Consider the following 26,719-nt stretch of genomic DNA (forward strand, 5'->3'; position numbering starts at 1 on the left):
TACTTCGTCTTTCTGTATTTGGATCCCCTTTATGCTTGCTTCTCGCCTTATTACTCTGGCTAGGAATTCTAATACTATGTTAAAGAGGAGTAGAGAGAGTGGGCATCCTTGTCTCATTCCTGATTTTCAGGGAATGGCTTTAGATTTTCGCCATTAAGTATAATACTAGCTGTGGGTTTGTGATACATAGCCTTCATTATACCGAGGATTGTTCCATGGATTCCTAATTTCTCCAGAGCTTTTAACATAAACGGTGTTGGATCACGTCAAATGCCTTTTGTGCATGTCTTTTGACAATCATGTGATTTCTGTCCTTGCTCCCGTTGATGTGTTGAATTATATTATTTGATTTGTGTACGTTAAGCCAACTTTGCCTCCCTGTGATGAATCCTGTTTGATCTTAGTGTATAATTGTTTTTGATGAGTTGTTGCAGAGGGTTGGCCAGTATTTTGTTGAAAAGATTTGCATCAACATCAAAGAAATAGGTCTATAGTTCTCTTTCTTTGATGAATCTCTGTCTGGTTTGGGGATGAGGGTTATACTGGATTCATAGAATGAGTTTGGTAAAGTGCCTTCATTTTCAATTTCGTTGAAGAGATTGAGGAGTATTGGTGTGAGCTCTGCCTTGAAGACCTTATAGAATTCAGCTGTGAATCCATGTGGCCATGGGCTTTTCTTAGGTGGAAGTTCTGTTATTGCCTTTTCTATTTCAGTGCTTGAAATAGGCCTGTTTAATTGGGTTAGTTCTTCTTGGTTCAGTGTGAGTATGTTAATATTGGCTAGGAATTCTTCCATTTCTTCTAGATTCTCCAATTTGTTGGCATAAATGTTTGGGAAGTATTCCATCATGATACTCTGGATGTTTGTAATTTCTGTCATGATATTACCATTTTCATCTGTGTTTATGTTTATTTCGCTATGCTCCCTTCTTTTATTGGTAAGCTTTGCTAAGGGTTTGTCAATTTTGTTATTCTTTCAATGAACTAACTCCTTGTTTTTTTATTCTTTCTATAGTTTTTTTTGGATTCCAATTCATTTAATTGGGGTTTGATTTTAATAATTTGCTTCCTTCTATTGGGATTAGGAATGGTTTGTTGCTCTTTTTCCAGGAGCTTAAGGTGATACAGTAAATTGTCAGTTTGTGATTTTTCCAATTTGTTATTGTAGGCACTCAGAGTTATAAATTTTCCTCTGAGTACTGCCTTTGCTGTGCCCCAAAGAGCTGGTATTTTGTGTGCTCCTTTTTGTTAAATTTCATAAACTCTTCTATTTCTGTTCTGATCTCCTCGATGACCCATTGTCGATTCATTAATGTGTTGTTCACTCTCCATGAGTTACAGTGTTTTCGTTGGTGGAGATGGGTATTCAGTTCCCATTTGATGTCCTTTTGTTCTGAGAGTGCAGGGAATAATTTCAGTGTTTCTGAATATGGCCAGGTTTTTTTTATTTTTTATTGTAATTAATAAAAGGGTTACATGATATTTGCCAGATAGAAGGTGCATTAATTCACATACATTGATACCCCTTCACATGTCTTGGTACCCATGCCAGGTTTGTTTTATTGCCTAAAATGCGGTCTATTTAGGAAAATGTTCCATGTGCTGCTGAAAAAAATGTATATTGTATTGTTGCTGGGTGGAATAATCTGCCGATATCTGTTAGATCTAGTTGTTCTATACAGTTGTTCAAATCTAAGGTTTCTCTGTTGAGTTTTTGCCTTGTTGATCTGTCCATAGGTGAGAGTGGTGTGTTAAAGTCACCAACAATCACTGTTTTTCGATCTGTATTGTTTCAGTGAAAGTAAAGTTTGCTTGATGAAGTTCGAAGCTCTGGGATTAGGTGTGTAGGTATTTTGGTTGGTTATGTCCTCCTGGAGGCTAGATCCCTTTAGTAGTATGTAGTAACTTTCTTTGTCTTTTCTCACTAATTTTAGTTTAATGTCTATTTTATTTGATATGAGGATGGCACCTCCAGCCTGTTTACCGGGGCCGTTATCTTGATAAACTTTCTTCCACCTTCTCACCTTCAAATAATGTTTGTTCTTTTTGGGTAAGAAGTGTCTCTTGAAGACAGCACAATGATGGGTTTGCTTTCTGATCCAGCTAGATAATCTATGTTGTTTAATTGGAGAGTTATGTCCACTGATATTGAAAGTCAGGATTGAGAAATATTTGTTAGTTCCTGCCATTTTAAAAAGCTTTCATTAGGGCCTGTGTCTTGACAGTTCGTGTGGTACTTAGATGTTATGAGTTTTAGGTGCCATTTCTTTCTCTGTATTACATTTGTGTTGATTTTCTATGTGTAGACCATCTTTGAGAATTTTCTGTAATGTTGGTTTGGTTGCTACATAATATTGCGGCTTTTCCCTGGAATGGAATGTTTTTATTGTTCCCTCAGTTATGAATGAGAGCTTAGCTGGGTACAGCATTCTTGGTTGGTGGTTATTTGACTTCAGGTCATGACATATATCCTCCCAACCTCTTCTTGCTTGCATGGTCTCTGCTGAGAAATATGGGGTTATTCTGATTGGTTTGCCTTTATAGACGATTGTTCTCTTCTCCCTGGCTGTTTTTAGTATCCTTTCTTTGGTTTCTATTGATCCAGTTTGGATTATAATGTGGTGGTGGGATGTCCTTTTCTGGTCAGGTCTGTTTGGGGTTCTAAAAGCTTCTTGTATCTGGATGGGCCTGCCCTTCTAGATATTTGGGAAGTTCTCTGAGATGATTCCGTGAAGTATATTTCCAGTACCCTTCACCTCTTTCTCCAGACCCTCCTCAATACCAATTAGCCTTAAATTAGTCTTCCTGAAGCGTTTTCTCATATTTCCTCTATTTGAATTGACTCATTTTCTTTTCTTTCTCTATAACAACTAAATTATCTTAACCCTGGAAATTCTCTCTTCTGCATTGTCTAACCTGCTATCAAAGCATTCTACTTTATTCTTCAACATCCTTACTTCTAATTGCTCATTTTTGATGCCTTGCATCTCTTGTTTTAGATCATGTATGGATTTCTTTAACTTCATGATTTCCATTTGAGCGGTTAGCTCTGCCGCTTTATTCTTTCTGGACATTTGTTGGAGTTCGGTCCACTTTTTGTTTGTGGATTCTATGAATTCGTCCATTTTCTTTGAAAAACCTTTATTATGGCCTCCTTTATGGCTTCCCCTTTTTCACATATCACATTGTTTATGGTTTCCTCTTGTTTGGCTATGGGTTCCTCCATTATCGCTTTCTTTATGTTTTCACAGTTTTCATAAATGATGTTTACCAATGGCATTTGTATATCACATGGAAGACTCTCCTCTAGATTTACCCCTGACTGCTCCATTGCCTTTTTATGTTGGGTGGGAGATGCTATTCCTTGATTTGATATTTTTTTTGAGTTTCTTGTTCTGCCCATTTGAAAATGGGAGCAAGATTAATACTAAACAAGATTATAATTTTTCAGATATAACGAACCTATACGAACCTATTTTAGTTGGCTGACAATAGATGTTTACACTTGTAGATTGGTAATATCACTCTCTCTCTTTTTGTGCACTTACATACAAGTCTAATACAACCACAGATTACCAATTTATGATGAAAACAATAAGCTCCTCATTCCAATGTCTATTGTATTAAAGTCCCTCTGGACCTAGATTATAACTGAACACCTGGATACACAGCATTGCTCAATAACCATCAAATGTAAATCCTTGAATTTGAAGATAGAAAAGATAGATAGAAGATAGAAAATGTAGATCCTTGCATTAGAGATAGAAAAATAATATGAAAGACAACAGGGGAGGTAGGAAAGAATAATGCAGGAGTATAAGATTATTATAGTAAGGAAGAAAGGGTATAGTGTAAGGGTAATTGTCCTAAGGTGATAAACAGGTAGAATATTTGAGTAGAAAGTTTAGAAGAACTTAGATAAAACTTATGAAAATAAGAAGAGTAATAAGAAGAATATATAGAGGAAAGAGGGAGGTAAATATGGGAGATTTCAATGATATAAAATTTAAAAACAAAAAAGAAACAAAACACACCAAAAAAAGTGGGGTAGATTCCTCAGTGAGTTCTTACCCAAGAGATACTAGGGTTGAGATTAAAAAGCAGGTGACTGTATCAATATAGATATCATTTTTATTCAGCTTCTGTGAAGCTGGCAGGTCCATGGACGGCCGGGTGTTGGCTCTGGGCTAGCACAGGCTCTGTGTGGCTCTGTCTGTAGCTGGCAGGTCTGCTCCACCGTGAAGCACTGTCTGCCCCGTGGCTGGCAGGGCTCCATGCTGTCTTCTCGCTCTGGTATTTTGCCTTTTTCCTCTCTGACTGAGATCTCTGTGGTGCTAAACCTTACTTAGGATCAATTTTTGGTAAAGAACCGTCCTCTACACTGCCAGAACTTATATCTTGGCGAGAGCTCAAAACGATTCACACTGAACCACCGCCATCTTCCCAAATGAGTTTTAGGGGTTACTTTCATACAAAAGAACAAGCAAGTTTAAGACATAGCAAGAAGCGACAAAGCCAGAAAGTTCACAATACTGTTGATGCAGCTCAAAGTTGGTAAGCATGGCGTCATTCATTATGATACAAGTTGCTTTTCATGACAGCTCATCTCCTTGTGTGCTTTGCTCTAAGCAGTACTGCAGGTACAAGGTCAGTCTGACTCCACACTCACCCCCAACAAAACTGTAACTTTTACTGAACTTTCTACATACACAAAACAGTTTATTTTCATAATGTACTTGTCTGAGAACATGTGATAATAGAAGAAAATGTTCTCTATTACTCTATGCTTTCTACTTGTCAAAATATATTAGACACATTTTCATTGCAGACACCGTAATGGCCTTGAAAACAGATTTACTTCAGGATTGTATTTCAATTCTGTACTTCTTTCTAATGAGAATTCCATTCCATTGTAATAGCCTGTTCATTATATTTTATAGGATCTTTTTTATAGAGTCACAAATTTTTATGTCTATGTAGTTATGTTTATATTTCCAATACTTGTCCATAGCATTGGGTATGGAAAGACTGAGTCATTGCTCTTGTACTATTTGGATCTAATTGCCACATCATGTGCGTTTTGTTCCTTTGGTCTTGACTTATCTCACTCAACATGAGTCCCTCTAGATTCATCCATTTCCTTGTGAATGCCATTATTTCATCTTGTCTGTTGGTTATGTAGAATTCCATTATATATATATATATATACATACATATATCACATTTTTTAATCCATTCATCTACAGAAGGGCATCTGGATTGTTTCCATCGCTTGGCTATTGTGAATACTGCAGAGATGAACATAGCTGAGTGGGTGTCCTTATCATATCCTGGGTTATGATGTTCAGGATAGAAAAGAGAGACTTATCAAAAGAAGAGGTTAAAATGGCAGAAAGCATATGAGAAAATTCTCATCATCCATGGTCATAAAGGAAATTCTAATAAAAACAACCCTAAAATTCCACCTTACCACAACAAGAATGGCCTAGATTTGGAACTCAGACAGTAACAGATGCTAGCAGGTTTGTGGAGATAGAGCAACCTTACTGCACTGTTGTGGGATTGTAAGCTAATTCAGCCACTCTGGAAAGCAGTGTGGAGATTTCTTATAGGATCTTTTTATCACTTAAAATTTTAAATTCTCATTATTGTAAGTTAACCATACAAAGAGCTTATATAGAAAAATATACATATATACGTGCAATGGACCTCATTCCCACAAGTTAGTGGCCATGCTTAATATCATAAAGCTCTTTATACTTCCTTGTGCAACCTACTTGAGTCATGTGTAATTGTTCCTTTGCACTTAATCTCAGCAGCATTTGTTAGTAGACTTCCTGAAAGACATCATGATCAGAGCAAGAAACAATTAGATGTCAAGTAGGAGAAGATGATGGAAAGAGAGCAGGGAAGAAATTATGTCTCCAATCAGCAACTAATATCTCTCCATAGAAGAATTTTAGTTTCCCCATATGCTTTCCAGTCTATGGAGTCACATCAAAGAAGCTATTCCAAAGAATAGGTGAGCCAAGTCAGAGGTGACAACAGTAGCAGAGTCAGCCCAGCTGGTGGGCTTTGCATGAATTTAAATGGGTGGAATATGAGCCCAACGCTCAGTCAGCCACAGTCCGAGATAGAAACAGTTCAACTGTCCTGTGAGGACTAGTTCTACAGATCATGGAAGTCTCAATGTTTGGCACGTAGTGGATCATGGGTATTCACCTGATCAGATGTTTTATCTTCCAAGTCTGCTCTCCTACTATTCTACACCCACTTCTGAAATCTATCTAGGTCCCGTGAGAACCTGAAAAAGGCCAGGTTGGACTGCATGCTCTTCCTTGAACAGTTCGGGACCCTCCCTAAAATTCAACATTGTTGCTGGCCCGCTGCCAGCCTTGTTCTCACTTCCTCACCACCTCGGGGTCATTGGCCACCTGTTGGGGTTAGGGAGGGGAGCCAGGCCAGCCAAGGGGCGAGCAACCAACTGTAGGGATGAGCTTTGGTCTCCCTTTCTTTCTGGTTATATTCATACTGAAGGTACAATGTTGTCATGGTTACTTTCCCTGACTCAGCTCACCTATTCTTTGGTTTATATCTGGAGAATTAAATCTTACTTGGTGTGAGTTCCTAGATGTGTAATTCCTGAGGGGAAACTAAAACTGCTTCTGTGGAGAGAGTTTTCCTTTTCCGTATTCTCTTTCGGCCATCATCTCCTACTCAACACTGAAATTTGTTTTGCTTGTCCTGCAGCTCCAACTCATGGCACTATCCTTGAGGTTTTTCAAAGTTAGAATTTCACTGTTGTATCTGTGGGTCTGATTTACTGATCATAATAAATTTTTACCAGTCTTTCCATTTAATTAAAAAAGTTGCGAAGTCTTTCTATCTGGTAGAAACATAGAGATCTATTGTGTATATATAATATACATAGCCACAGCACTACTTCCAGATTTATCTCTTTCTGTTGAAATGTCCAGATTGAAGTATCCTCAAAGAACACCAGGAGACCACCACGGATACAAAAAGCAAAAGGGTCTTTATTGCAGGGCAAGAAAGCTCCAGCCTGGACTCACACCAGCACATACTAAAGTAGCAGGGCCAGCTGAGAGTGAGTCCTAAATGACATGGGGAAGTGGTTTTTATTCACACGGGTAGGATGTTTAGGGGAGGTCCCATTACAGTATATCCTGGATGGATAGAATTTGAACAGAGATCATTTGTGTTTTGATTGGTTCTGAAGTTTTCCCTGAACCATTGTTTTATGCCCATATTCTCTGCCTTCCTGTGGTTGTTGTTAGGGAACCTAATATTATGGGATGGCAGAGGACTTTCAGGAAACTGAAACTCATTGGCAGGAAAGCAAAACTTAGGCTTAGGTCTAGTTCTTTGCTCTTTGTCTGAAAATTTACAGCCTTTCATGGCAACACTTTTAGCAGCTATGTTGCTTTACAGGAAAGCTAGATGAATTAAAATAGTTCATCCTGGTCCCTCATTGAAGCACCAAGGACTCAAATACAAGGCTTTGTGCATACTAGGTAATTACTCTACCACTCGGTCACACTCCCAGCCCTCAACACTGACATTTTTTTATTAAAGAATTTATTAACGTTGATTTTTACATCATATTTTAAATGACAAGTCTAACAAACAAGTGTTCAAGAAGGGAATATCTATTTACAATCACTGGGTCTTAGTATTTAGAACTTAATCAAAATTAGGCTAAGGGTTTGTATGTCATAGAAACATATCAATCTATGAAATAAAACATTGTGTCTATAAAGTCATAGGTTTTTATGTCTATATAGTTATGTTTATATTTCCATTACCATGTCCATAGCTTTGGGTATGCAGTTATTGAGTCCTCACTCTTGTACTCTTTGGATTTAATAGCCACATATTAAGGATACCATGAGCCTTTTGATCCTTAGGTCTTGACTTGTCTCACTCAACATGATTCGCTCTAGATTCATCCACTTCCCTGCGAATGCCATTATTTTATCTTGTCTGTTGGCTATGTAGAATTCCATTGTGTATATATACTACATTTTCTCTGTCCATTCATCTGCAGTAGGGCATCTGGATGGTTTCCATCGCCTGGCTATTGTGAATAGTGCAGAGATGAACATAGCTGAGCAGGTGTCCTTATCATATCTTAGGTCATGATGTTCAGGATAGATGCCCAGAAGTGGTATGGCGGGATCATAAGGAAGGTCTATTTTCAGTTCTTTAAGAAACGTCCACACTGCTTTCCAGAGTAGCTGAACTAGTCTACATTCCCACCCACAGTGCAGTAGGGTTCCTTTTTCTCCACAACCCCGCCAGCAACTGTCATTGTCTGAGTTCAAAATCTTGGCCATTCTTGTTGGGGTAAGGTGGTATCTTAGGGTTGTTTTTATTTGCATTTCCTTTATGACCATAGATGATGAACATTTTCTCATATGCTTTTCTGCCATTTTAATCTCTACTTCTCATAAGTCTCTGTTTAGTTCCCTTGCCCATTTAGTGAATGGTTTATTGGGATTAGTTTCTTGAGCTCCCTGTAGATATTTGATATTAAGCATTTGTCAGATGTATTGTTGGTGAATATCTTTTCCCGTTTGGTTGGCTGTCTCTCTACTTTTGCGACTATGTTTTTATCTGTACAGAAACTTTTTGTTTTTAGGCAGTCCCATTTATCGAGTCTCTCTCCAATCTGTTGTGACCCTGGGATTCTGTTCAGGAATCTTTTGCCTGTGCCTATGAGTTCCAGTGTCTCTCCCTTCTACTTTATTATGTAGCAGTTTCATGGTTTCTGGTCTGACGTTGAGGTCTTTGATCCACTATGAGTTAATGCTTGTGCATGGCGAAAGGCTAGGGTCAATTTTTAGTTTTCTGCATGTGGCTGTCCAGTTTTGCCAGCACCAACAATTGAATAGACTGTGTTTGTTCCACGGTATATCTTTGGCTCCTTTGTCAAATACAAGTTGCTTATAGGTATGTGGTTCTATTTCTGGGTCTTCTACTCTGTTCCACTAATCTTCTGGTCTGTTTTTATGCCAATACCAAGCAGTTTTTGTTATTATGGCTCTATAGTAGAGTTTGAAGTCTGATATTGTAATACCACCAGCATTGCTCTTTTTGCCTAGAATTGTTTTGGCTATTCTAGGTCATTTCTTGTTCCATATGAATCTGTGGATTATATCTTCTATTTCCGTAAAGAATGCCTCTGGGATTTTGATGGGGATTGCATTGAATTTGTATATCAATTTTGGCAGTATAGCCATTTTCACTATGTTGGTTCTCCCTAGCCATGAGCATGGGATGTCTTTCCATTTCCTAGTGTCCTCTAATTTCTTTCATTAGGCTTTTATAGTTTTCATTGAATAATTCCTTTACATCTTTGGTTATGTATATTCCTAAGTATTTTATTCTTTTGGTGGCTATTGCGAATGGGATCATTTTCTTGATTTGGCCTTCTGTTTGAGTATTGTTGGTGTACAAGAAGGCTACTGACTTCTGAAGGTTAATTTTGTATCCTGCCACTTTGTGAAAGTAGTTTATTAATTCTAAGAGTTTGGGAGTGGGGTTTGTTGGGTCACTCAAGTAGAAGATTGTTGGGAGCCAGAGTGGAATCAAACTGTACCTTGATTTGCATCAGACAATGGCTTTATTGTCTTATTGTTTTCTGGCCTTATTCTGTTTAAATGACCTGAGATTTACCATATGAATGTAACACCTGGAAGTTCCTTGGGTCTCGAGAAGGGAAGAAAAGGAGTAGAAAATAAACGGGGCAGTCTTTACCTGGACTGCGGAGATCCCGGACCCGGTGTGTCTGTCTCTCTTCTATTTCTTCCTAGTCCTTGCCCCCTATTTCAGGAACCCCAATCTGCGAACCCTGGTTTGCTGTCGGTTGGCCCCGGCAGAAGATCATGTCATCCGCGAATAGGGATAGTTTAATTTCTTCTTTCCCTGTGTGGATCCCTTTGATGTCCTTTTCTTGCCTTATTGCTCTGGCTAAGGGTTCCAGCACTATATTGAAGAGAAGTGGAGATAGTGGGCATCACTCTCTAGTTCCTGATTGTAAGGTGAATGTTTCCAGTCTTTCACCATTTAGTATAATACTGGCTGTAGGTTTCACTATTTGGTGGAAGGCTCTGTGTATATCTGTTAAGCCCAGCTGGGCTATGGTGTCATTTAAGTCTATGGTTTGTTTGTTTTACTTTTGTTGAGTTGACCTGTCATTTGTTGAGATTGGTGTATTGAGGTCTCCCACTATGTTTGTGTTTGAGTCTATCTTGTTCTGTATTTCTAAGAGTTTGTTTGACGAATTTGGGTGCTCCCGTGTTGCGGGAGTAAATGTTTATAACTTTAATATGGGCATGGATTGTACCCTTTACTAATATATACTGGCCGTCTCTATCTTTATGTACTGATTTTACTGAGAAGTTAACTTTCTCGGAGATTAAGATTGCTACTCCTGCTTTTTTGCATGGTGCATTGGAGTGAAAAGTTCATTTCCATCCTTTCACTTGGAAGTTGTTTCTGTCTTTGGCTGTGAGGTGGGTCTCTTGGAGGCAACATATGGATGGGTGGTATTTCTTAATCCAGTCTGCTGCTCTGTGTCTTTTGATTGGATTGTTCATCCCGTTCACACTTAGGGAGATTATGGAGAAGTGGTCAATGTCCAATGTCATTATTTTTTCTTCTAAGTTTCTTTCTCTCTCCTTTTCCCCCTTCTGTGTTTAGTGAATTACAGATATTTGCTTCTTGATGGGGGTTCTTGATGCTTTACAATTTGTTCTCGATTAATTAGTATTTTTTGTAATGTTGGTTTAGTGTGCACGTATTCATAAAGGTTTTCTTTGGAGTGAAATATTCTTGTTTCTCCCTCAAATGTAAATGCTTGTTTTGCTGGATATATCAATCTGGGTTGGCACTTGTTGGTCTTAGGGCATCAATGATGTTTTTTCAAGCTTTTCTTGCATGTAGGTTTTTTGTGGGGAGATCTGCTATAATTCGAATTTTTTCCCATTGTAGTATAGCTCTTTCTTTGTTTTTGCAGCATTTAAGAGCAATTCCTTGGTATTCGGGTCTAGTGTCTTTACTATGATATGTCTAGATGAGTTCCTTCTAGGATCTTGCCTGTTTGGAGTCCTGAAACCTTCCATAATGTCAGTATTTTCCTTTTTGAGGTTGGGGACGTTCTCTGCTATGATTTTGGTGAATAAGGGTTGCATTCCTTTGTCCTGAAATTCGGTGCCCTCATCAATCCCTATTATGCAAAGATTAGATTTCTTTTTTTTTTTTCAGGTTTATGGAAATTACTTTATTTTTTTCTTTTTTATTGTAATTAGTAAAAGGGTTACATGATATTTGTCAGATAGAAGGTGTGTTAATTCACATACATTGATACAATTTCACATGTCTTGGTACCCGTTTCCCTCCCCCCCCACACCCCCCACCCGTCTTGGTTTTCTCCCCTTCCCTATAAAATTTCAAATATCCAAATACAAATAAATTCAATATATTAGATAACAAAGTGAGATACTATACCAATATGAGATAACAAGGGACAGCGAAGGAGATGAGAGACAACATAGTACATTAAGGACAACAATCATTCATTATATGGCTTTTGTTTCACTATCCTGGAGGTCCTTTTAATTAGCTTCACATTATATGTCCTTATGTATCAAGATTTTGCTCTATTGCAAATCTCTGCTAGTAGAGCCCAAGGTTTCTACTGATTATGACTAATGAGGGAAACCATTGAGCCTAAGTTCCTTTGAGTCTGGCTTACTTCACTTAATATGATTTTTTCTAAGTCTTTCCATTTCCTAACAAATGGGGCGATGTCATTCTTTCTGACAGTAGCATAGAATTCCATTGTGTACAAATACCACAACTTGTTGATCCACTCATCAACTGAGGGACATCTAGGTTGGTTCCATATCTTTGCTATGGTGAATAGTGCTGCAATGAACATTGTTGTGCTAGTGGGTTTAGTATGTCCTTGTTTCTGGGTGGTTGGGTAAATGCCAAGTAGTGGAATTGCTGGGTCATAGGGGAGTTCTATGTTTAGCCTTTTGAGGCACTGCCACACTGCTTTCCATAGTGGTTGGACGAGTTTGCACTCCCACCAACAGTGTAGTAGTGATCCCTCCTGGCCACATCCCCTCCAGCATCTGTTGTCATTCGTTTTCCTGATCCTGGCCATTCTAGCTGGAGTGAGGTGGAATCTTAGAGTTGTTTTGATTTGCATTTCTTTTATGACCAGAGATGTTGAGCATTTCTTCATGTGTCTATAGGCCATTTTTGTTTCTTCTTCAGAGAAGACTCTCTTTAAGTCTTTGGCCCATTTTTTAATGGGATGGTTGTTACTTTGGAGGTTAGTTTTGGAGTGATTCAATTTTTTGAGTTGTTGATATATTTTAGGTATGAGGCCTTTGTCCGTTGTTTGGTTGGTGAAGATCTTCTCCCACTCTGTAGGCTTCCTGATTAGTTTACTTGCTATGTCCTTTGCCATACAAAAGCTCTGCAGTTTAATGCAGTCCCACTTATCCAGCCTTTCTCTGATTTGTTGTGATTCTTGGTCCTTATTAAGAAAGTTTCGACCTGTGCCAAGGAGGCCTAGTTTATCTCCTATTCCTTCCTGTAGAGTTTTCAGTGTGTCAGCTTTTACCTCCAGGTCTTTGATCCATTTGGAGTTAATTCTAGTGCAAGGTGACAAAGAAGGATCCAGCTTTAGTTTTCTGCAGGTGCTTAACCAGTTCTGCCAGCACAACTTGTTGAAGAGGCTGTCTTTCTTCCATTCTATTTTTTTGGCTCCCTTGTCAAAGATTAGGTGGCCATAGGTCTGTGGTTTAATATCTGGGTCCTCAGTTCTATTCCATTGGTCTTCAGGCCTGTTCCAGTGCCAGTACCAAGTACCAAGCTGTTTTGAGGATTATAGCTCTGTAATAGAGTCTAAAGTTTGGAATTGAAATTCCTCCAGCGCTGTTCTTTCTGCTAAGAAGTGTTTTTGCTATACGGGGTCTTTTATTATTCCATATGAAATTTTGGATTGCCTCTTCTATTTCTTTAAAGAATGACATTGGGATGTTGATGGGTATTGCATTGAATTTGTAGATAGCTCTTGGCAAGATTGTCATTTTCACAATGTTGATTCTTCCAATCCAGGAGCATGGGAGGTTTTTCCATTTCCTTAGTTCTGCTTTAATTTCCTTTTTTAGGGTTTTGAAGTTTTCGTCAAAAAGGTCCTTTACATTCTTATTTAAGCTAATTCCTAGGTAGTTTATTTTCTTTGAGACTATTGTGAAAGGAGTTTCTTTCCTGATTATTGCCTCGTTCCTCTCACTGTTGGCATAAAGGAAGGCAGTTGATTTTTGAGGGTTGATTTTATAGCCTGCTACTCTTCCAAAGCTTTGGATCAGCTCAAGGAGCTTGGGAGTAGAGTCTATAGGATTCTTTAAATATAGAATCATGTCATCTGCAAAGAGGGATAGTTTTATTTCCTCTTTCCCTACTTGGATCCCCTTTATGCTTGCTTCTTGCCTTATTGCACTGGCTAGGAATTCTAGTACTATGTTAAAGAGTAGTGGAGAGAGTGGGCATCCTTGTCTCGTTCCTGATTTTAGAGGGAATGGCTTTAGATTTTCACCATTAAGTGTAATACTAGCAGTAGGTTTCTCATACACAGCCTTTATTACATTGAAGAATGTTCCATGGATTCCTAGTTTCTCCAGAGCTTTTAACATGAAGGGGTGTTGGATCTTGTGAAATGCCTTTTCCGCGTCTATTGAGACAATCATGTGATTTTTGTCTTTGCTCCTGTTGATGTGTTGAATTATATTAATTGATTTGCGTATGTTGAACCAGCTTTGCCTCCCTGTGATGAATCCAGTTTGATCATAGTGTATATTTTTTTTGATGAGTTGTTGTAGACGGTTGGCCAGTATTTTGTTGAGAAGTTTTGCATCGATGTTCATCAAAGATATAGGTCTATAGTTCTCTTTCTTTGATGAATCTCTGTCTGGTTTGGGGATGAGGGTCATACTGGCTTCATAGAATGAGTTTGGTAAGGAACCTTCATTTTCAATTTCTTTGAAGAACTTGAGGAGTATTGGTGTGAGCTCTGCTTTGAAGACCTTATAGAATTCAGCTGTGAATCCATCTGGCCCTGGGCTTTTCTTAGGTGGAAGTTCTCTAATTGCCATTTCTATTTCAGAGCTTGAAATAGGCCTGTTGAGTTGGCTTAGTTCTTCTTGGTTCAGTGTGGGTATGTTAATATTGGCTAGGAATTCATCCATTTCATCTAGATTCTCAAATTTGTTGGCATAAAGGTTTGAGAAGTATTCCCTCATGATATTCTGGATCTTGGTAATTTCTATCGTGATATTACCATTTTCATCTGCGATTTTGTTTATTTCGATATGCTCTCTTCTTTTTTTGGTAAGATTTGCTAAGGGCTTGTCAATTTTGTTAATTCTTTCAAAGAACCAACTCCTTCTTTTGTTGATTCTTTCTATAGTTTTTTTGGATTCCAAATCATTTAATTCTGCTTTGATTTTAATTATTTGCTTTCTTCTACTTGGATTAGGGTTGGTTTGTTGCTCTTTTTCCAGGAGCTTAGGGTGGGACATTAACTTGTTGGTTTGCAATTTTTCCAACTTGTTGTTGTAGGCACTCAGCGCTATAAATTTTCCTCTGAGAACTGCCTTTGCTGTATCCCAAAGGAGTTGGTATTTTGTGTGCTCCTTACTGTTAAATTTCATAAACTGTTGGATTTCTGTTCTAATCTCTTCAATGACCCATTGGTGGTTCAACAATGTGTTGTTCAATCTCCATGAGTTACAGGGTTTTCGTTGGTGGAGGTGTGTGTTCAATTCCAGTTTGATGCCTTTGTGGTCTGAGAGTGTGCATGGAATAATTTCTGTGTTTCTAAATCTGTCCAGGTTTGTTTTACGGTCTAAGATGTGATCTATTTTGGAAAATGTTCCATGTGCTGCTGAGAAAAACGTATATTGTGTTGTTGCTGGGTGGAATATTCTGCAGATGTCTGTTAGATCTAGTTGGTCTATATAGCTGTTCAGTTCTAAGTTTTCTCTGTTGAGTTTTTGCCTTGTTGATCTGTCCATAGGTGAAAGTGGTGTGTTAAAGTCACCGACAATCACTGTATTTAGATCTATGTATGGTTTCAGTGTAAGTAAAGTTTGCTTGATGAAGTTCGGAGGTCTGGGATTGGGTGTGTAAATATTTAGGATCGTTATGTCTTCCTGGAGGAAAGATCCCTTTTGTTGTATGTAGTAACCTTCTTTGTCTTTTCTTACTAATTTTGGTTTGAAGTCTATTTTATCTGATATGAGGATGGCAACTCCAGCCTGTTTATGGGGGCCGTTAGCTTGATAGAGTTTATTCCAGCCTCTCACTTTCAAGAGATGATTGTTTTTTTGGGTAAGATGTGTCTCTTGAAGACAGCAGAACGATGGCTCTTGCTTTTTGATCCAACTAGACAGCCTATGCCGTTTAATTGGAGAGTTGAGTCCATTGATATTGAGAGTTAGGATTGAGAGATATTTATTAGGTCCTACCATTTTTAAAAGCTTTTATTTGGGCCTGTGTCTTGACAGTTCTTGTGGTCCTTAGGTGGTATGCTGTTTAGGTGCCATTTCTTTCCCTATATTGCCTTTATTTTGGTTTTCTTTGTATAGAACATCTTGCAGAATTCTCTGTAGTGTTGGTTTTGTTGCGAAATATTGTTGCAGCTTTTCCCTGGAATGGAATGTTTTTATTGTTCCCTCAGTTATGAATGAGAGCTTAGCTGGGTACAGTATTCTTGGTTGGTAGTTGTTTGACATAAGGGCATGACATATATGCTTCCAGTCACTTCTTGCTTGCATGGTCTCTGCTGAGTAATCTGGGGTGATTCTGATTGGTTTTCCTTTATAGGTTACTGAACCCTTTTCCCTGGCTGCCTTTAGGATCCTTTTTTTGGTTTCTACTGATCCAGTTCAGATTACGATGTGGCGGTGAGATGTTCTTTTCTGGTCAGGTCTGTTTGGGGTTTTAAAACCTTCTTGTATCTGGATGGGTCTGCCCTTCTGGATATTTGGGAAATTCTCTGAGATGATTCCCTGTAGTATGTTTCCAATACCATTGACCTCTTTCTCCAGACCCTCCTCAATACCAATTAGCCTTAAATTAGGCTTCCTAATTGTATCTTGGACCTCCTGAAGCACTCTCTCACTTTTCCTAGATTTGGATTGACTCATTTTCTGTTCTTTCTCTATAATAACTAAATTATCTTCATCCCCGGAAATTCTCTCCTCTGCATTGTCTAACCTGCTATCAAAGCTATCTACTTTATTTTTCATCTCCCTTGCTACTAATTGCTCATTTTTGATGCCTTGCATCTCTTCTTTTAGATCATGTATGGATTTCTTGAGCTCCTTGATTTCCATTTGAGTGGTTAGCTCAGTAGCTTTATTTTCTTTGAACATTTGCTGGAGTTCGGTCACCTTTTTATTTGTGGATTCTATGAATTCATCCATCTTTCTTTGAACAGCCTTTATTATGGCTTCCTTTATGGCTCCTTCTTTTTCACTTATCACCTTGTTTATGGTTTCCTCTTGTTCAGCTATGGCTTCCTCCCTTATCTCTTTGTTTATATTTTCACATTTTTCATTAATGATGTTTATCAATTGCATTTGTACAGCACTTGGAAGACTCTCCTCTAGGCTTGCCAGTGACTGTTCCATTGGCTGTTTACATTGGGTGGGGGAGGTGGGAGGTGTTGTTTCTTGATTTGACATTTTTCTTGAGTTTCTTGTTCTGCCCATTTGAAAATGGGAGCAAGATTCATACTAAACACGATTATAGTTTTTCAGATATGTCCAACCTAGACCTCTGTAGCTGGCAGACTCTAGATGTTCACGAGTTTTGATTGGTGTTATCACTCTTTCTTTTTGTGCAGTTACCGACTAGTCTAATTTTGCACTGATAAGCAATTTATATTCAAAACAATAAGCCTCTCAATCCAATCTCTATTGTCTTTAAGTCCCTCTGAGCCTAGAGGATAATTAAACACCTAGATATACAATGTTGCTCAACAGCCATCAAGTGTAGATCCATGCAGTATAAGGGTTGAAAGAGGAGTAGAGGTCCAGAGATAGAAAAATAGAATGAGAGAGGTCAGGGGGTAAGTAGGTAGAGTATTTGGAAAGTGTTAGAATAAAACTTATGTGTTGCTGCGCGACTAGCTCTTAGCCCAACCAATGGCCTCACTGTGGACCATGGGATGGATCTGCGAGCTTCTGTCTGAGCGCGGTTGGCGGACGTTTTCCTGTGCTGCTTCCAGGGGCGGCCCCAAGCCAAGGGTCTGGGGATTGAGAGTTTCAGGACCTCTCAGCAGGACCAGCAGGAGGCCCCTCTGTTCCCAGGGGCGGGGCCCAGCTGGGGGCGTGGGCTCCAACTGCGGAGCTGTGCCTTTTTGGTTCTCAGAAGGGGAGCTTGGCTGCTGGTTGGCCCTTCAGATCCCTGCTGTGTTTCCACTGCTTTGTCAGAGTCTGTGACTGTGGGGGCGGCCCTCGGTGGTGTCTTGCTCAGGGTTTCCAGCTGGAGGATGCCCCGCTGGAGAATTGAGGGGGGGCAGATGCTGGCTCCTATTTACTGGCACCCCCTACCCACTTTTGTAAGGCAGGGTCTCAAAGCCCTCCACTCTCCAGATCCAGTGGCCTGGGTGAGGAGACTGGTGGGTGGGTGGGAGCTGGGACAGCTCCGCCTCCCCTGGTGGGGTGCTGAATCTTAGGGTCAGCCTGCTTGTCAGTCTCCAGTCAGAGGGCTGGGGGTTGAGCCCGTTGGGCGGGTGTGAGTTGGGACAGCCCAGCTTCCCTTGATGGGGTGCTGGGTCTTATGGGTAGCCCGCCTGTCAATCTCCAGTCAATGGCCTGAGGGAGGGGGCTGTTGAGGGGAGGGACAGGATTCTAAATTCCTTGCCCCCCTGCTCCCGCCAGTCTTTCTAGGGGCGGGGTGTTGGGGTCTGAGTTAAGTTCTATTGCTTGGCACCCGCTCCACTTTCCCGATGTGTTTGGGGACGCGCTGTATTACTCACGCCTCTGCATCCGTCTGCGCGTGTTCCACGGTGGTAGGGAGTCTTTCACTCCCCTCGGGTCTCCGCTGCTGCCTGTGTTCTGGGTCTGGGTTCCGCTGCTTGCTGTCTGGTTCCGCGTCTGGGTCCCGCTGCTTGCTGTCTGGTTCCGCGTCTGGGTTCCGCCGCTTCCGCCGTTCGCTGGCCTGGTTCTGTGCTGGTTTCTGCAGCCATTGGGTTCCCAGCCTGGTGCCCTCCACTGCCGCTGCTTTTCATGGATTAGAGCCCGTGCCCGCCCCCGCTTTCCCCGCGTGGAGCCGGTGCCAGCTCAAGCCGCTTTTCGTAGCTTGGTCTGGTGCGGCTTTCCGCGGCTTTGGGCGAGAGGTGGGGGAGATTAGATTTCTTGACTGCATCTGTCTGGTCCTGGAGTTCTTTCTAGTGGATTCTGACTAATCTTTTCCAAGGTGGTGATTCTCTGTTCTAGCTCTTGTTTTTTATCTTTCGTTCCTGATGTTCTATTCTCAGTCTCAGTCAATCTGCTGCTTAATGCCTCCATTTTTGCTTGAAGTGTGGACACTGAGCTGATCATGTCTGCTGAGAGGGTATTGAACTTTTCTTCCACTTGTGTTTTGAATTTTAAGAGTTCCTTGTAAATTTCTTGCTTTTGTTTTTGGAATTCAGCCTTAATATCATTAGTCATTTCCAAAATCATCTCCTTAATTTGAGTCATATTTTGTGTCTCTTCAGGTGTCATTTCTTGGGATGGTGACATCTCTCTCGTCCCTTCACTCTTGTTACCTTTTGGGCTTTGTGTGGAACTTTGATTATTTATGTATGTCTTAATTCATCTTTGCACTCTCCTAGGCATTGAGAACTGTTGTTGTAGTTCGCTCTGTGGTCAGTAGGTAGCATTCTTTACTTGGATGGGGACCAGTGGTTCTGGATATCTCTGTATACCTGTGGTTCTCAGCCAAATTGATTCCTCTGCTGACTAGGTCAGAGTTTGCAATTCTTGCAGATTTTCAGCGTGTTCAGAGTCTGTGTGCTGCTGCCTGACTAGCTCTCAGCCCATCCAGTGGCCTCACAGTGGGCCATGGGATGGGTCTGTGCGCCTCAGTCTAAGTGTGCTGGGCGGATGGTTGGGGTGGGACCTGGGCCAAGGGTCTGGAGTTTGGGAGTTTCCAGGGACTATCAGGTAGTCCAGCTAGTGTCTGCTCTGTTCCCAGGGGGTGGGGCCCAGTTGAGGACATGGTCTCCAAGGGTGGAGCCGTGCCTTTCTGATTCTCAGAGGGCGAGCTTGGCTACTGGTCTTCCCTTCAGTTCCCTGCTGTGTTTCCACCGCTTTGGCCAAGAGTCTGTGACTTTGGGGGGCCCCTGGTGCTGTCTTTTTGGGGATTCCCAGTTGGAAGGTGCCTGGCTCAAGATTTGAGTGGGATAGATGCAGGTTCCCAGACTCTTGCACACCCCACCAGCTGTTGGACGGCAGAGTCTCAGCGCCCACCACCCTTCATGTCCAGTGGCCTGGGAGAGGAACCTGTTAGGTGTGTGAGCTGGGACACCTCTGCCCCCTTTGGTGGGGTGCTGAGGCTTAGCGCCCACCCACCTGTCAGTCTCAGGTCAAAGGCCTGGGAGAGGAACCTGTTGGGTGGGTGGGCAAGGACACCTCCACCTCACTTGGTGGGGTGCTGGGTCTTAGCGCCTGCCCACCTGTCAGTCTCCAGTCAGAAGCCTGGGAGAGGAACCTGTTGGACAGGTGGGAGCAGGGACAGCCCCGTCTGTCTTGGTGGGGTGCTGGGTCTTAGCGCCGCCCGCCTGTCAGTCTCCAGTCAATGGCCTGCGGGAGGGGGCTGTTGAGAGAAGGGACAGGATTCTAAATTCCTTGCCCCCTTAGCCTTGGGTGGGGTGGAGGGGTCTGAGTTAAGTTCTATAGCTCGCCACCAGCTCTGCTTTCCTGATGGGTTTAGGGACCGCCTGGGCAACCCACTGTGCTACTCACTCCTCTGCGTTTGTCTGTGGGTGCTCCACGGTGTTGGAGAATCATTCACTCCCCTTGGATCTCCACTGCTGCTTGCTGTTGTGGTCTGCGCTTGTTCCTGCATCTGGCTTCTGCAACTTGCTGGCCCGGTCCTATGCTGGTTCCTGCAGTGGTCGGGGCTGCTGGGCCCGGGGCCCTCCTCCACTGCTTTTCCCAGCTTGGAGCCGGCAGCGAAGGGTGGGGGAGGGGTCCTAACATTTGGATTCTTTGAGAAAGTTGGATGTAAGCTTTATCTGGATTTATTTTCCAGCTTGAGTCCTTCTCAGTTGCTTCTTGAATTTGTAGTTGTGGATTTCTTAAGGTAGTTGGCTTGTGGGATTCCCTCGTTCTCTCTTTTTGTGGGACAGAGGTAGGCAGCATCCCTATTGTCTCAGCGCCATTTTCCTGAGCAACACTGACATTTTTTAAACCTGTAAAACCTTTATTTTACTTTAAAACATAATATAGTACATTTCCCTTTCCTAATGGAATGTAGCAATCATGATCTCCAAGACTTGGTAGAAGATGACAAGAGTTGCCAGCTCAGTTTGTAGATACTTCCAGGATCACAGAGAATTAATTTGAGGAGTTTGTTATCCCATGTTAGCAAACACGCAGCACCACTTATAAAATAAGTTCTGACTAGTTTCTCTAGTAAACATCTATGACATTTTTTTCTTAAGCTTCTCCTAATCTGGGTACATCATAGATTTTCACACAAATGGGACATACTAAGAAATTTTCACCTCACATTTTTCTAAACATCCTTTCAAACATTACTGTCTCACTTCTTTTGTTAAAGCATACAGTTTAATGATAAGTGCAATCACCTCACTGTGAAGCATATTTTCAGAACTCCTGATATGAATGCTTTCACATTCTAATTTTTGTAAACAATCTGACATTTTATTAAAGATGACAGGTCCCCAGCAGTGGAATTTTTGAACAAAATGGCCTGCATTTGTAAAAGATCTTGTTACATAAGCCTAGTTGCTTTCTAGAAAGCCTGTATTGATTTCACACTTTCTCCTCTGTTCTTTGAGAGGCTTTTTTTAAAAAAAAGAATTTATTAACATTGATTTTTACATCATATTTCAAATGACGTGTTTAACAAACAAGTGTTCAAGAAGGGAATCACTATATACAATCACAGTCACTTAGTTTTTTAGAACATAATCAAAATTAGGCTAAGGGTTTGTATATCATAGATACATATTAATCAATGTAATAAAATATTATGTCTATAGAGTCATATGTTTTTATATCTATGTAGTTGTGATTGTATTTCCCGTACCATGTCCATATCATTGGATATGCAAATTTGAGTCCTTGCTGTTGCACTATTTGGATCTAATAGCCACATATTAAGGATACCATGTGCCTTTTGTTACTTTGGTCTTGACTTTTCTCACTCAACAGGATTAACTCTAGATTCATCCACTACCCGGCAAATGCCATTATTTTATCTTATCTGTTGGCTATGTAGAATTCCATTGTGTTGGTGTGTATATATACCACATTTTCTATATCCATTCATCTGCAGTAGGGCATCTGGATTGTTTCCATTACCTGGTTATTGTCAACGCTGACTTTTTTCTCACTCCAGTGACAATCTCTATCAAGAAGACTAAGAATATATGCTGCCAAAAATAAAGGTAAAGGGTAAACCAACACATGATTAATGCAAGTTAATGCATGTGCTAAGAAAATTGGTATGTATTTTTTTTATAAGAAACTATGTTACTTTTGTAGTCTGAGTTCCCATTGCATGCACACACACACGCACATGTCTTAATAAGCCCTCTGTACAGATAACATATGATAAGAATTTTAGAATTAAGTGATACAAATTCTATAAAATGAAATGAATGCATTATTATAGTAGGTCTGTTCTCAAGGGCCATGGACATGATTTCATGGAATTTGGTTCTATTTTGTCAAGTAGAAAACAGAGTTTGTTTATAATATATTGTGATGGATAAGTGTTCCATGTACTCATATTTTCAGACACATACATCATGAAAATATCTTCAAATATATATGTAAAGTTTAGTAAACATTATCTGTTTAAAAATGAAAATTAATAATGTGTGTGCACAACACAACTTTGGCATTAACTTATTGATATGAAATTACTAATTTCATTGCTATCATTGCCTCCTAAAACAAAATACTAAATGGATGCATTCATGGAGGCGCTGTATGTGGAATTTTTATTGAAACCTGCTTGATTCCAACTAGCAATGTTCTGTGGCTGTTAGGGCAATTGGATGTGTGACTTGATCATATGGGTGTGGGAAACTAATGAATTTGGTTGACATGTCACTGGCTAAGACTTTTTCTGACCATTTCACTCTGCATCTGACATGACATCCTCTGATGCAATCCAGTTGCACCATTTGCTTTCATGCAAATAGTTTCTTGACACAGATGTTGGACCAAAGATGACTTCATCCCTTGGGTACCATTATCTGCAGTCTTTGTGGAAATCCATAGCACTAGGGCTGAAAAAGGAGAGTTTGCAATCATATTTTTCAACTCATGTTTTTTCTCCTGGTTCCAAGGCAGCAGATGCAGAGCATCAGGAAGAGTTTTGCCAGTTCTTCCTAAGAAGTCACAAGAGGTTTCAATGAAAGGTACGCTACAGTGTACATCTCTGTCAGTAAAAAGACACATGTGCATATATACAAAAATATATTGATATACATATCTGACATTATGAGCCTCACTTCTAGCCAGAATTTCAGCTGTGTAGATGCTTCAGAGATGTGCCTTTTGATTTTCACACTCATTATTCTCCAGCTTTCACTTCCTATCAGGTCCTTGGCTGGCACTAGCTGCTTTTCTACAATGAAACACCGAGCACACATGAATGGAGATGTGATGATTTCTGGGTTTTTCCCTTTGGGAACAGATGGCAGTAACAGTGATGCTTCTAGTCATGAAGAGAACAAGCCATAAGTAACTCAACATTATCTTTTCATGTTCTGTTTTGTTTTCAGGATGAGCTATGGCTGTGGCAACTCCGGGTGCACACATGAATGTTCTCTGGGTTCCCTCCCAGGAACTTCCATCCCTATGCACAAGTAGATTACTTTCATTGTTTTATCTTGTATCTACTGTGGAGTAATTTTCTACCTGGTGTTAGGAGGGGACTTGGGGTTTGCTATATTTCCAGGGCTGTAACCTCTATATTTTATTCCAGATTCCCTGTATATCCTCCGTACCAGCTGTCACTGTAGAAGATGAAGTAATGCTATTACAAACAAATTGAATCAGTGGCATAAGTTCTGTACTACAAACAAATTTCCTTCCATGATGATAATTGATCTGAAATTTATTTGCTAATACATTGTAAGGGTAGTTATAAAAATTATTATTGTAGGGTGGTGTCTTATGACTGGGATCCTAACTCCTACGGAGGCTTCTGTCTGATAATTGAGGTTTGTAGCCAGCCTGGGCATAAAAATCTGTGAGACTTTTATCTCCAATTAACCACCCAAATATGGAAGGAGACCTGTAACTGAAGTGCCAGAGTTCTAGCCTTGAGAACATAAACATAAGGAGAACATTTTGCCAATGATTTCATGCTCTAGAAGACACACACACACACACACACACACACACACACACACACACACTTTATTGTTGGCAAGCAATCACTGTTTCCAACTAAGCATTCTATCATTATTTCATGTCAGATATGCTTAACAACCTAGACCTAAAAAGTAATAAATATCTCTCACTAACAAATGGCTGTATCAAACAAAACAACTTCAAGAAAAGAACAGAATTTCAAGATAAACTGGAAACATAGTCCTTGCCTGTTGCAGGATAAGATGTCATTGCATTCTTCTCAGTTGTTTGAGAAGTGTATCCTGAGATTGCCTCCCATAGTTTGAAGATAAGGTGGCAGGGCTAAAATTATTCTCTTCCCTGACATAGAAAATATATAGCTTTATATGGTGTTGGTATGTTTGCTTATCTTTATTCCTTTCTGTTGCTATTGGGAACTTTGCTGAACTTATTGGCTCAAGGATGTTGCTCTACCACTTGAGCCACAGGTCCATATCTGGCACTTTTGGTTGTTAACTTTAAGTTAAGAATCTCCCAGACACCCAGCCTAAGATGAGTTCAACACATAATCCTCAGATGTCAGCTTCAAAAGAAATTAGAAATGCAGGAATGAAGCATCTGTACCCAGCTTAGCATATTTTACTTACTCTCCTCTACCTACCCATGTTTTGCTGATTTTCCTTCTCTTAATTTCCCAGAAAATGTCTGAGTATTTTTATTAGCATTCTAAGAAACATTAAATGTTATACTTTCAGCTGGTGGGTGTTTTTTAGATATCAATAGATATGAAGAGAAGTGTAGTTTGGATTAAGTACAATTTTATGCGTGGTATTGAGCACAGATAACAATATTTACTCATCAAAGTCTTTCGTGTAGATAAGTGGACGACTGCCAGTAGATATTAGTAGGTTAGATATGGGACACAATTCTACACCCACTGATGTTCCAAAAACATTGTTATATTATTATAAATTATGGTACTCTGCCAACTGTGTAGCTCCTATTATATTTCTATTATTATGGCACTTGTATTGATTGCAGTCACCTCCTCTATTGGTGACTATTTTACACCTTCTCCAACATCCCTTTTCTCTCTCTCATATCTCTAATTTTTACCATTCATTTTTTGCTTTGTTATATTGGTAATATTACAGGTATGAACCACTAATGCTTACTTTGCTTTTGCTCTCTTGATTGGCTTTTTCTCTCAAGGATGATGCTCTACCACTTGTGACACATCTCCATTCTGCTTATGTTGGTTAACTGTATATAAGAATGTCAATTGGCTTTTCTACCCTAGAGGTCTTTTACTAAAGGTCCTTAAATATCAGGTTCCTGGTAAGTTAGAATGACAGATACAGCTATTTTTTAATTATTTGAGGTTATCTCCAGTTTTCAGTTTTTATATACCATCATCAAAACTGTAGGTCTTTTTGATTTTCAAATTTGTTATTTTGTTTATTATTTAGTATGAATTATATTTTGAAGAGAGTTCATTGTGACATTTATATACATGCACACAGTTCTTTTGGAACAAATTTACTTCTATCTTCATGCATTGTCTACTAGAAACTGAAGCAATGTTTTTCAGAATCTACGTCTGTGTTCCGGAACAATCACATCAAAACTGGCTGGTTGGTTTCATACAGAGGTAGATACAGGCATAAATGTGTATGAATGACTAATAGGACCAGAAGTTAATATGTATCAATGTATTTTAAAAGTCATCATTGAAATGAGAAACTTATAGTTCTCATGGGATTTATGTACAGAACTTTATGAAAACAGAAAATAAGCAATGAAAATGTGAACTTGTTCTATCTCCACAGGATCCTTCATAGTAATAATCTGCAGGTACTTTCCTTAAGATATTTTTCAAATAAATCGTATATTTTCAGTATACAATTAACAAATTAATTAATATATCCAAAGTGTCTACTTCCTAACAACTACCACAAGGGAATAGCATTTTCATGCCATATTTCTAGCATCAAACTCCAGCTTAGACTGCTTCTCTTGAGTTTTTATATGCTTGATATCATTACAATATAAATTGAGTGACTCAAGACTTAAGATTTTTTTTACAGTGGAGCTACCTACTCCAAGATAAAGGCCATGGAATTTTGGGGGGGGGTCTCATGAAAGCATAATCCATATTTGATGGTAATCCATATTTGATGGATTAAGGTTTTTGCTATGGTGCCTGAAGTAATGGAGAATGAACACGGTCTCTCTTAGCTTAAGTTTGTGGATTTCATGCCTGTCATTATCTAATCCTATAGAAAGCAAAAGATAGGACTGGGAGTTTGGCCTAGTGGTAGTGTGCTTCCCTAGCATGTACAAAGTCCCAGGTTTGATTCCCCAGTACCACATGCATAGAGAAAGACAGATAATCGTGCTTTGGCTCAAGTGATAGATTTCTGGCTTTGAGAAAGCCCAAGGACAGTGCCCAGGCACCGAGTTTAGTACATTCCTATTACACCCCAATCGATGGTAATGATAATATACTCATTTGAAGAGAAGCAAGCTTTCAATCCCTCAAAGTTGTACATTTTACAGTATGCCTCCCAAATTTCAATACATTTACAGTATGCCTTCCAAATGAACTGCCAGTTCATTTTGGCCTTGGCTTTTGCTATCAAAGAGATCAACAAAAACCCTGCACTTTTATATAACTTGACTCTGGGGTTCGATATCTGTAATGTTCAAATTGAAGCTTGGAATGCCTTTAAAAATCTCTTCATTAGCCTCTTTGGTTATTACAGCATCCCAAACTACTCTTGTATGAGATACAGCAAGACTATAGCAGTACTTACAGGACCATCAGCATTAACATCTGCCCAAATTGGGACAATTCTGGATCTCTACAGGTTTCCACAGGTAAGGGTGGGAAGAATTGAGTGATATTTGGTGTCATTTCACATATAAGAAAGAAATGATATGAAGAGACTGGATTCATGATTCTATCAAATTTTATTATATGAAAGAGTAGGATTTCAAGGTAATGGGATTATACTCCCATTGTTCAGCATAGATTTTGGAAAAATGTGGAGTACACAAATGGA

General features: G+C 39.8%; 1 protein-coding gene across 1 annotated transcript in view; it reads left to right on the forward strand.

The window, feature by feature from the left end:
- Positions 1-4,560: 4,560 nt before the first annotated feature.
- The window catches only part of LOC150042144 (vomeronasal type-2 receptor 116-like), a 75,581-nt gene continuing 53,422 nt past the window's right edge, over positions 4,561-26,719 (forward strand). Inside the window, exons 1-2 of the mRNA XM_090325222.1 lie at positions 4,561-4,647; positions 26,420-26,534. Coding sequence (XP_090181348.1) covers positions 4,561-4,647; positions 26,420-26,534 — 202 coding nt within the window. The remainder of the gene's footprint in view (positions 4,648-26,419; positions 26,535-26,719) is intronic.

This window comes from Megascapheus bottae, chromosome 37 (assembly GCF_031878675.1).
Source record: "Megascapheus bottae isolate mThoBot1 chromosome 37, mThoBot2.hap1, whole genome shotgun sequence".
Lineage (NCBI taxonomy): Eukaryota > Metazoa > Chordata > Mammalia > Rodentia > Geomyidae > Megascapheus > Megascapheus bottae.